This window comes from Aythya ferina (genome assembly GCF_964211825.1).
Source record: "Aythya ferina genome assembly, chromosome: 7".
Lineage (NCBI taxonomy): Eukaryota > Metazoa > Chordata > Aves > Anseriformes > Anatidae > Aythya > Aythya ferina.
The window spans coordinates 7,574,910-7,587,498 of record NC_140302.1 but is presented as its reverse complement, the minus strand read 5'-3'; the positions used below and the strand labels follow the sequence as shown (position 1 = coordinate 7,587,498).

The following is a 12,589-nucleotide window of genomic DNA, read 5'->3' as shown; positions in this document are numbered from 1 at the left end:
CTTAAACACATGGATCCATTTTTGAAAAGGTGAAAGGAAATTTTAAAGTTGCTGGTACTCCTGGAAGCTGCTGATTCTGCTCTGGGCTACAACAGCTTATGAAAGGAGGATGACAGAGACCAGACCAGAAAAGAAAGGAAAAGGACAGGGAGGTGATGGAGAGATGGAAGAGCTGTGAGGCAATGCATTCTGTAAACTGTTTCCTCCTGTGACTTGCTGGAAGGTATAATCAGTCATCTGCTGCTCGTTTTTGTGTGTATGGTGTGTGTGTTTTTTTAACTTCCATTGCAATCCCCAAAGACTACCCTCCTGGTTTTACTTTTTTTGGTGGTGATAGTGTATGTTTGTGTAAGGGGTGTCAGGGGACTGAAATTGTGATACCAACTAGCAATTTGGGTGTGTGGGTGAAAATTAACTGTTGTAGTTGGTTATTTTATGGGCCCAAAATATGGCTGTTAAAAACCCCAACATTCACCATATGAGCTTTCTGTATCCAGACCATAAAATGTCTGGGATACATAGATAGGATCCAAGCCGACTTCCTGCCATGAAACTGTGCTTCACTAATGATCACTCCAGCCTGTTTTCTAAACTTGGAGACCTCTTGTTTTCCCCAGAGGATATTACATTGTTTGTCTTTGGGAAAAAAGTGCTTGTGTGCTACAATTATGAAGTTTATAGAACTTAAAAATTTACCCAAAATGGGACTACTACTTTACACACAGTTCAGCTAGGGTACAAAAAATAAAAATGAAAAGATAAAAACACACAACAAACCCTACACTCAAAAGCTGCAACAACGCACAAAGGTAATGGATCTTTTTAAAAGCTAGTTCTCTATCAAAAACTATATTTACACTAAACACTGGCAGTTCTTTTCTAGATAGAGTTCATTTTTCTTCTCCCTCACACTCCCTTTATTCCTCTCTCAAGTGCACCATTTCCTTAGCATCCCCAAACATTGCTTTCCTCATAAATTTTTTAGATAGATGCTATTTTTTATATTAGGCACTTCCCAGGCTGCTCACACTCGGGGAAAAAAATGTTTTCCAGCATCATATAATTCAGAGTAGTTCACACGGGATTTTTAATTTGGTCACTCCCTCTACTGGAGATTTTGTGCCTAGGTCTTATTCAAATGGTAATCACATTATCAATTAATTAATCCTCCTATTTACATATATATATAATAATCTATCTAAAAAAACACAGAGGTGTTTATTTTTTGTTGTTGTTGTTTCCAGAGTGCAAGCTGTGCAGAGCTGTACATGCAGTGAAACACACAGCATAATTGCCTGTCATGACTCTGTCCTAATACACACACACAGTGACTATATATTAGATGGTCCATGCGAGTTAGAAGTTTGATGGCATGTTTTCTATAATACAGGCGTCTTTAAAACAGTACCATATTTTTAGCTTCCCAGTGTCCACATCCAGACCACACACTATCAGGATGCTAAATCCACGTAACTAACACAGTTTTTAAAGCTAACTCCCCCATCCTTTTCAGTATTGTTTCATGAGAACTTGAAAAGTGAGCAAAGGTCACTGGAGGGTATATCCCAATAGGTTGTAGCTTAAGGAGCAGAGATGATGGAATTGCTATGAATTTCTATATTCTCTTTGGCTTTCATTGCCTAAACCTAGCAGGTTGTGGGTACTGTAACCCATCTGAATTTCATTGCCTAAACCCAGCAGATTGGGAGTACTGCTTTGAAATACTCTGCATGCATAATATTGAGTTTGGAGATGGCTCTGTGTAAATGGTAAAAGTCTAGACAAAGGGCAAGCAAATATAATTCCAGCATATTTTGCTGAGGAAGATTAATAAAATGCAGTAATATCTAACTGTAAGCTCAATAAATGGTCAAGATGTACCCTGGTAAATATAAGTAATTCCTAGCCTCACTAAATGCTGCTGCCTCAGTAGCAACACTAGATTGATGCAAGAATGTTTTCCTGACTTAATCTGCTATTAGAATCGAAAGACTGAGGTAATTCATGAACAGTTTTGATGGCAAATGATTTATTCCCATAAATTCAAATCCTTTTCAATAGCTAAACTACTCAGTGATAACACAGAGTTTCTGCTGCTCTGAAGTATTTAAATTTCTGTTTCTTTAGTGGCTCTCACTACAACACTAACTATGCTCAGAAATTGCATGTCTTGAGCACTATAAGCTTTTCTTAGCTTGATTTGGTTAAGCAAGGACTGTGTTTAAGCCAGGGCCCAGCCTCTGTTAAACACGGGCATGCATTCCAAACTGTCTTGTTCTCAGATTGCCAGTGGAAATTTTCATCTCTCCTGTCTGGGTTTTCCTCTGAGCTGCCCATCACAGCTCTTATAATACAGAGCAGTTTCCATGTGGCTGATGATTTTTTTTTTTTTTTTTTTTTTTGTCTTCTCTCTGCTTCTCTCAATTTGTTCTAATGCTACATTGCCAATCATTCTTTGAAGGTACCCTGAGATCCACCACTCATCTTAGTCTCATCTTGAGTTTAGCATCATTTTGGAATTCCACTCCTTTTGAGGGACAAAACTCTTGTCTCATAATGAACCCATTATGTGCTCCACATGAAGACTAGAATGTTCAATTTAATACAAATAGTCTGAAATTTGAAATTAGCAACAATCAAAGCAAAAAAAAAAAAAAAAAAACCAAGGCTTTGTTATCAGGGGTTGCTAAAGAAACCTGCAATCTATGAAGCTCACGCCGCGTGCCACAGACTTACATCATGCCAAGGTAAGAGGATACTGAGATAATTAGAGTTTTGCAGCAGAAATAGGGGGTTCTTACAAGCTCTGCATTTCTATTTAATTCAGTGTAAACCCTGTTGTAGAAAAACAAGCAGGAAAAAAGAAAAAATAAATCTGTACTTGGCTTTGCTCTCACTACTTTTTGTTGAGAAAGTCTCAGAAATTAGCAGTATAGGATAAGCATGTCTAAACAGCTAAGCAAGAAACACTGAGCACACTAAGTTAAAATGCAAACTCCCAAACTGAGCATCGAGATTATAAACTGTTCAGATTAATCATTAAGAAGTGACTGGGGAAAAGAAAGACGGAAAACGTGGAAAAAGAGTAAGCATTAGGTGGCACTGCTATTTTAAATGATGTCTAGACAAAGGGTAATAGTTTTTTATATAGCTGTTAATTAGTTTTGATTGTAACAGCCAATAATCCTAACGTTCTGAAAGTTTCTGAGAAAAAAAATGGAACCTGCTTAACATTTCTTCATAGGAAAGGGAAACCTCCCCTTGCTGTCCTTGAAGATGTTTGCTCATATCTAGATACAAGAATAGGTGGTTAAATGTGATTGAACATCAGAGGATTTTCCAATTTCACTATGATTATAGCAACATCCCAGCCAAATATCCTTGTGATGAATCAGTGTGTAAAATCACAAGGTCAAGTCCAGGCCTGCTGTGCAGGTGGAGCCCTGCTGTGTGCTTACATCTAGCAGGAATTTGGCTGCTTAACGGGCTGCTTTATTGCACATTTTGTAGCTGCAAAACACATACAAGTTTTATGTTATGACACTTGAAAAAAATACCTGTACTGTTTCACGCTGACTGTGGTAGCTTTAAAGAAAGCCAAGCAGGCATTAGATAAACAGAAGAAAAGTCCTAAGTAGAAAAGTAAAACACAACACAAGGCTCAGTAACGTAGACCTGCCCCAAAATGACGTGCTAAGTCAGAAAGATAAGTAGCAATATGTGATAACCTCACGTACCTGTCAGTCAAATTAACTCAGGTGATCTACTAGTGTGTATTTTGAAGTCTCCAAATTTCTCTTGGGAGTCAAAAATTGATTTCTCTGCCTGGAAGGGTCTAAAATGCTGCAGTGTTTCACTGTCTAGGCTGAAGAATAGGGCCTGAGAGAACATGGCGTGTTCAAACACAATCCTTCCTTCTCCCTGAAATTGTGTTGTTCTTGCATATGAAGCAACTCAGCAACCCAAGGGCTTTGACATGTAAATAGAAGGTCAAGAAAAAATTTTCAAGGCATACATTTCTGCCTCCTGGTTATCTGCCTTCATGCTACAGTCCCCTCACCGCCCATCTCACAGCCTCTGGATCAGATGTGGGCATAAAGCTCAGCTAAAATACAAGCCAATATTGCCCATCTAGTTTCAAATAGCTACAGAACTAGGACATCTTAAGAGCTGAGAGTTCTTTCCTCCCCAAAAAAAATGTTGGAAACCCCCACCTGAAAAAGGAGCAAAGAGGAGTTGTGAGTTATCAGGCCTAAACTCGTCTGTAAATCCCAGTAAAATATGTTATGTGCATTTTTTTTTTTTTCCAGTCAAATGAACTTTCTAGCCTGCTAAAGATTTTCATATGTACTTCCTCGATTATAAGAGTTTTCAGGCTCCCTCATCTGTTCCCAACTACATCCTGTAATTTCCAGTGCTAGATGCTACACTCTAAATCTGGTCAGCACAACTTACATGTACTTATCAGTGACTCATCCACATATTTGAAGATCTTAAGAATGAATCACATCTACATGTTTGCTGAATTCCTTCTGCTGCCTGTAAAGGAAGGCTCACACTGACGGACTGTAGAACAGAGCTCAAGACAAGAGACTTTGATGTTTAGGGACTTTATATGAGTGTGTTCTCTGAAGAGAGGATTTAAGTCAGTTTATTAAATCACACTGACTTTGTTGTCAAGCTCAGGCAGTGACACCTTAACAAAACACATCTTTCAGGTTTTTTTTGGGCAGTAACTGAACATGAGATATAATTAAAATGTTTGTTTTAAAATCTGGCATTAAAATATGTTGTTGCTGCTGTTGGAATAGCTCTCTGTCAAATCAGATCAGAGGAGGAAGTGTCACTCAGCACAACAGGCCACAGTCTGTGCATATAAATTGTCTTAAATCGTCTCTTTCAAATGTCAGCTGACAAATCAAAATGAGAATAGGCTATGCAGCATAAATACCAGTTATACATTAAAGACTTAACGCAGGGCTCCTGTCTACTAACGTCTGAGAGCTCCAAATGCAGAGAAACCACACAGAGTTAATGATAATTGATATCATATGGTCTTTATCAAAGCTTCCTCAAGAAAAGCAGCTTAAGGGAAAATCTGTAAATGTGTGTCTTGACCACAGTCTACCAATCTCCTTCCGCATTGGAGCCTTTAACTAATTTGTTGGTTTAATTACTGAGGCACAGGAAAGTTTGCAAGAGTGATAACTCTGTATTCTTTGATTGCTGATCATTACATCAAGTAGTCTTTATGAATTAAAAATAAACCCCAAGTGCAATATGTGAACCTGGGAAATTCAGCCTGTATCTAAATCTGGACATATAAGCCTACTACTACTGGCTGGCAGCTCGAAGCGAGCAAACAACAGCGGAGTTCCAAAAACCTGTAATTGCTGTGACAGCTAACTGCAGCCTATGAAAATTTGGGATTCAAAGTGGGTCAGGCAAGATCAATGAGACAGCGGGCTCTCATTTAAAGGGAGTTTAGGGGCTTGTTAGGTAACTTCTAACGTGCCACATACTTACATCTTTAATTGGACAGGGTAGTATAGCCTACTGCACCATCCTGAGCTAGTGCCGGAGGAATTACTAGGAGGTCAAACGGAAGAGAGAGGCAGGGGGAGGAGGAAGTGGTAATTGAAGAGACGAGAGATGATTGTGAAAGTACTTGGAGGAGCCTGTGTGTCTGGCAAGATGCAGTGGGCCAAGCTACAAACAGGAGGCAAGTCACTTACTGGAATAAGCTCTTCCCTCACTTCCCTCCCAGCCTAGAGCAATGCCATCACTAACCATCCCCAGCAGCTGCCAAAGCAGCAAAGCACAGCAGTGACTAATTGCAGCATCTACCCCAGTGTAATGTCCTGAAATACTGGCTGTATGTACATTCACACAGTGATCAAGCATCTAACTACAGAACGCTCTGCAGAAACACCTTTGTCTTCAAGACAGAGATTAACTGAAATGAAAAGATGAGGAAATAAAATAAAATAATAATAATTAAAAAAAAAAAAAAAAGCCCATAGCTAAATAGTCTTCTTTCTGTTCTGTCTCTGTTTGGAGTAGGTCATCTCTGGCTTTTCCATGGTTCATAAAAAGGAGCATCTTATAAATGCTTGCATCATTCTGCAATAAAGTTTGCTCAATGTTCACCTAGAAATGGGCCAAACTTTAAGCCATTATGCATCAGCACAACTTTTCATATGCATTAGTTTAGAATAACTGAAGGTAGCCTGAAAGGTAAATTTGTAGGAAACATATTTGTAAACTGTTCTTTGCTTTTCAGTCATATCAGGAAGATAAGGAGGTGACAAGTGGTCCTGGACAGCACTATGGACATACTTTAGGAGTTCAAAATAGAGCCTGAAACGCACACAGGAAAGAGGGACCCAGTCACAGAATGGCTGAGGTTGGAAGGGACCTCCGGGGGTCTCCCCTCTACTCGAGCAGAGACACACAGAGCTGGTTGCCCTGGACCACATCCAGGTAGTTTTTGAATACCTCCAAGGAGGGAGACTCCATCGCTTCTCTGGGCAACCCGTGCCAGCACTCCATTACCCATGCAGTAAAGAAGTGATTCCTGATACTCAGATGGAACCTCTTGTGTTCCAGTTTTTACCCATTGCCTCTTGTCCTGTCACTGGGCACAACTGAAAAGAGCCTCCATCCTCTTTGCAACCTTCATTTAGGTATTTATAGACATTGATGAGATCCCCACCTGGCCTCCCTTTCTCCAGGCTGAACAGTCCCAGCCCTTTCAGCCTGTCCATATAGGGAAGGTGCTCCTGACCCTGTATCATCTTGTTCTTGTTGAAAATCATGAGCTTCTGCTCAGCTTGCCTCTCCAGCCTGTCAAGGTCTCTCTGGATGGCAACATGGCCTTCTGCTGACTGGGAGTACATGAAAGAGTGCCTTATGTCACAGACAACTTGAAGTACAAAAACCTTAAAAACTAAAAAAGGTTGCACTGGAAATCAGCAGTGACAGAAGAATTTGGGCAGTAGCACTAGAGATGCCCAAGAGACATCAAGGGAAAAAACTGCAGTGGTTATAGTGCTGCAGGACAGCACAAGAAACTACATTCAAAGTAACATAAATCAAGAGTCTGATGATTACAGTTCATCAGAGCAAACAGTAATGTATGCAGAGTAGCATGGATCAAGGAAGGGGGTTGAGTAAGTAGAAACCACATGATTGAGTACCATCAGTTACATGGAGAGACCAACTAGATCAGGCACTGATGGTGGTACTAGAGGCACTTATGAAGGTACTGTTTTTATGTCAAATGTTGAATATCTAGTCTGCCTGACTGAGTGCGGACTGTTTACCTAAGAGATCTGGCACATTCTCACCCCACTTTTACAGCAACCTGTGTTATATCTGTTTCTTGGATTTCAAAGGATTGCTTGTGCAGATTAAATGGACTCAGTATTTTCAGCAATTCTGCTAAGCATTGTTTACTAGTTTTACCTTATACCTGAAAAAAGTTCTTTATAACTCCCCCAAGACATATTTCTGAATTATCACAACCTCAAGGGTGTGTAGTTAAGATACTTAATCTTAGTCTTCAGAATTCTCCTCAGATCTCCATGCACCACCTTGCTCTTAAATACACAAACATCTCTCTGAGGTTATTCTCACACGTAATAGTAAATTTGAGATGCTAAAGAGAGAATATATAGAGAGAATGCAGAGTTTCTTATGTAACGCACCAAAATTTGACTTGCAGTATTTAGTTATTCAAAAGTATCAAAAATAAAACAGCAGCATTACAGCTAGAGCCTCTAAATTGTTTTGGATTTTTTTTCCCCCTACAAAAATGTGGAAGATAGAATGCATGAACACAACAGGGATTGTTACTTGAACTTTTTGATAGGTGCTTTAAGAGCAATTTCAGTTTTCAAAAAGAACATACATATACAATTAATACAACATCTGTTTTTAATGAGGTCTTTTTTTGTGTAATATGTACCTTCAATACAGCTACAATATATCTTTATAATGCACACCATTTGCCAAGGCAGACATTCCAATCATAAGGAAAGAATCTTAAAAGTGTTTGTGTAGTATTTTTAGAGTTGTATTGTAAAACGCAAAGCCACAAAGTATCATCATTATAATTCATGTTTAAGGGCAAGAAAATTCAATATTAAGTACTTTCTTCTACAGCTACTCCAAGGCTGATGCATTGATATTCTACTGCATAAAAGTACAGACAGCATTTTAGCTAATGGGTTTTTAAAGTATGCACTGTACCTTAAAACGCTTGTACAGACCATCTTTTTGATTGTGATCCATTCCACTCTGCAGTGCTATCACTCATGAGAGGCAGAAGATATTGGCAGACTGAGCCCAAGCTTGGAGATGTTGATCAGAATGAGAAAACCTGGTTACAAAGTGAAAAGAAAAGAAAAAAAGAAAAAAAAAAAAAGATTTGTACTGGCATTGAACTGCTGGTCACTCTCTTTATGACACTCTTTATTTCATATAATTCTATGATATCCTCCACTGACTGTTATTTCTAGGCTGATGAGTCCTTCTATTTAGTCACTCCTCACACAGAAGTCACGCCAGACCTCTGATCATCCCATCAACCTTCTATGTGCTTTCTCCAGTCACCTACATTCTTTTGGGGATGAAAAGACCAGAGGTCTACACAGACCTGCATCAGATTTATAGCATTACAGTGGTCTCCACTTCTGATATTTGAATTCCTCCTTCAGCTGCTACTGCACTCAGCCAATGTTTTCATGGCACCATTAGTTATAATACAGATTGAAAGAGTCAGTTTAGGGCTTGTCTTTGAAAGGGTAAGGATGAGAGCACTTCCTCCACTTTAATTCCTTTGTATGTCTTGTCACATGAGTCATTTAATCACCACCTGCTTTTTCAGCCCATTGTAGTTGGTCTGTAACACTATTCCCCCAAAACGCTTGCTATCACCAGCACACTTCATCACTATATAGTTCACCTCCTCCCACTCATTTCCAAGTATAATGAATACATGAAATCTTTGCACTACCTGCTGGTGATCTCTCTCTTTCTGAAAGCTGATTACTAATTCCTACTTGATTTTTCGTGTCTTTTAATTAATTATTCACCATTTAAAGACCTTTCCTCATGCTCCATAATGCCTTTAGCTGCCAAAGAAATCTGTATTAACTGGGAGCCAGGGGACACATGAACAATGGGGGTTCCCTCAAAGAACTCAATAAATGTGAGACAACTTGCCTTCGCAGATGCATCACTGCCTCCTCCCAGCTATGTGATGTTTATCAGAGCATTGACTAAATCTGGTAAACACAACAAACCCTCCTTATCTGTCCTGCTGTTATGTCAGTCTTCCCAGTCTGTAGACCCCGCAGCACTGCCTTCCCTATTCTAAAGGCTAGGTGATGGCGTTTTGCCTTGAATTTTTGAAATGTGGCCCTTAAATCACATTTTTGGAGTTGACAGGAAGACAAAGCTCCACTTAGATAATGATTTTGTAACAAAAACAAACAAACAAAAAAGCAAAAAACAACTCCCCCAAAAAAACGAAATCCACAGTTCCCCTTTTGAAACAGCAACAGACTCAGGGCCATTTGATGCATATATAAGAAAACTGAATTCACCTACATTATACATGCTGCTTTCCTTCCTTTCTTTTTAAAGGCACCATTTTTCTTCATCCTCTATCTTCCCTTCCTTCATCTGCACTGGCAATTTGCTAAAGATCCTGGTTAGACCTTTGTTGTTTTACTATGGAACAGACTATCAATACCATCTTTTGATAACAGGACACAGGGGCTGGAAGTATTTTATTTTAGTATTTTTGATGTTCAAGTTGAGCCTCATTGGCTCCTAGCAAAAAAAGATCTGGATGTTGACTTCATATCTTGTGTATACGAAGTCCAGCAACCTATCATAAGAAAATGCGACTGCTTCTCTCAAGACCACAGCTGGTGGAGAGATTTCTTAGGACCTCACAATTTCATGCTAGATCCAAATAACTCTTTCAAACATAATGGTGGGTAATAGTCAGTGGGTAGCATTCAGGGAGCCAAACAGTACTTTGACCAAACATTGGTATGTGTAAAATGATATATGGGGGTGGTGGTCGTTGTGTTTTCTAACTACATACACAGAAATGATAAGATCTGAGCTGACAATTACCAAATCTTAATGTTATATTCACGAGGTCCACAAAAACATCATCTCAATATTCAATAGTTAAAAGAACAATCAAATGTTAGGAATTAGTAGTTCCTAGGAGGGAAACTGCAGACAAAACCAAGAACACTATTCTGCCAACATCTAAATCCATCGTTTAACCACAGCCTGAATATTCTGGTCTCCTTGTCTCAAGAAATGATACAACAGAATTCTGCTAGGGTAGGGGGGTGAGAAAAATCATGGAAGTCTTATCAGAAAGTACAAATCAGCTCCCAGGTAAGAAACAACAGTGTAGGCTGTCCCTCCAGTCTGGAAAAGAGGTAACTCAGGGAAGTAAGACAAAGATCTACAAAATCATGCACAGCAGAAAAAGTGAAGTAGGAACTGAAAGTTCACTGGGAATCATCTCTTGAGCTTAGCACACACACCATTTCTGGACACACTTCTGCAGCCACGCAGATGCTGGCATCAGTGGTGCCTCTGGGTCTCTGCCAGTCCTCCTGCAAGAGCCCACTTAGAGCATTATGGCAAGAAGCAGCTGTGCTTGAAACTGCCTGATAGGAAGTAAATCTCGAATGGCAGCCACAAAAACATTCTAAAACCTAATCATTAATCTAAGATGCAGTAAAACATGCACCAGAAAGCACTGAGGTTTACGAGAGCGAACACTTCCAAGTCACTAAGTATTAAGCAGCATATAAAACAAATGAATGAACAAACTTGGGTCATGCTTTTTGTCTTGCATGAAAACAAACAAAAAAATAAACAGCTCAAAATCCTCACACAGATTATTTCTTTCTTTTAAGCTTCTGTTGTAGTGTACAAATTCCTCTCCGCTGTAATTCTCTGGCAGAATACAGCCAGACTGGGATGTTCTGTACCTTGGCAGAGCAGCATGTGGAAGGAAGATGGGGGCCACCTCTATCTTTCTTAAGACAGGTCTCTTACAGTCTGAGGAAGAAAGCACAAAGCAGATTACATTTTACAGTAGTTCTTAGATTTTCCCTTTTTTTTTTTTTTTTTTGGTTTTACATAGCTCTGCCCGTCTAAGGCAGCCTGTCCAACAGAGCAGGATGGTAGGCAATCTCAGCCTGCTCCAGCCTCACTACAGACCACAAGCTCTGCTTCTGCAACTGAATTTCAACAACCCACCACCTCTGTAGGGACAGACACATCTAACAAGGGGTCTGCGATTCTAGCAGCCCAAACAAATTTGCTGTGAAGTTGGAGAGCTCTACAGTACTCTGTTAATGCAGAATTTGGTCTCTCTGCACTAAGTTTGATACTGCCAGCATAGCACTAAAGGGCTTCACAAGAGGCAGAATCAGGGCAGCAGTATTTTCCATGCATCCGGGGCTTTTTCATCAGTAGCAGGCACAGCTCCATGTTCCTTTCCCACTGAACCATGCTCACAGTTGGTGTCTTTGACTTTTTGCCTTTTCAGTCAGGGGACATCAGCACAATCTTTCTGGAAGTTTACCTCATCCTTAAATGAATTTGTTTACTTTAGCCTGCTGTGGTGGGCCTGAGTCATAGAACTTCACATCTGCACCTGGCTGTTCTAAATAAATTTAAATGGATCTGATTTAAATTGATATTCGATGAGAAGAAGTTAATCATTAATGATACCCCTACATCTAAAATTGAACATAGATTGATGGACTCCCTATCTCAATAAGCTTCTGCCATCAGCAGATGTAAGTGGGTGTAAATGCAAGTTAAAAGAGAAATGTAAATTACATGGTTTAGCTTATGTACCTACTGGGACAAAACTGAAATGCTTTTCATGCTGCCTAGCCTGCTCTTTGGAGATGAATATGCTCATTCCTCATATAAAACGTATGCTTGACAAGACATATAATGGGGTCCTAAACACAAGACAGGATCAAATGAAAATACAGTCTCCTCTCCCCCTACTCCCACATCACTTAAACTTAAATCCTGATGACCTAGTGCCATAATCAAAGAGCAAACATTTTCCTAATATCTCCCACTGTGACATGTGCTCTCAGTCACGGATAGGATAAACTTAGTGGGCTAGATGCCAAGCACATTCAGTGAGCTAAAAAATTAGCTCAGGCATAATCCCCAAAGGTGTCTAAACTGAAACAGTATGTATAAGGAATCAGGTTTTCTTAAGAGTGTTAAGAAAAGAAAAAAAAAGGCATGGCAAATACATGCATGTTTGATTTTTTTCTTGCTGCTTCTCACAAATTGAAAAACTGCCACAAACTTTTAGGGTCTTCCCCTCACCAAGACATTTTATATTGAACTGAATGTATTATAAATGAAATCTTGCTTACTGCTTGTACTCAAATACTGATATGACAGTATTTCTGGAAAGAAACAGTCCCATCCATCCCTTACACTAAACTGATTGTTTTTCCATTTGTATTCTTTGTGATGTTCCTCCAAACACTCCACAAATTATCTAGCT

At 39.5% G+C, this 12,589-nt stretch overlaps 1 protein-coding gene across 30 annotated transcripts in view; it reads right to left on the bottom strand.

The window, feature by feature from the left end:
• Positions 1–12,589, bottom strand: part of LOC311439477 (uncharacterized protein) — a 127,114-nt gene that overhangs the window by 78,722 nt on the left and 35,803 nt on the right. For 18 of the 30 annotated variants that reach the window (XR_014694732.1, XR_014694733.1, XR_014694734.1 and 15 more), the window contains 2 exons: positions 11,034–11,103; positions 8,254–8,383 (listed from right to left, as the gene is read on the bottom strand). Coding sequence is in view for 19 of the 30 variants with exons in the window: in XM_084525205.1 (XP_084381331.1) it covers positions 8,254–8,276 (23 nt within the window). In the remaining 11 variants the exon portion in view is untranslated. Of the gene's footprint in view, positions 1–8,253; positions 8,384–10,935; positions 11,104–12,589 lie in introns of all 30 variants that reach the window. The other 12 variants (XR_014694738.1, XR_014694739.1, XR_014694741.1 and 9 more) reach the window with 3 other exon arrangements.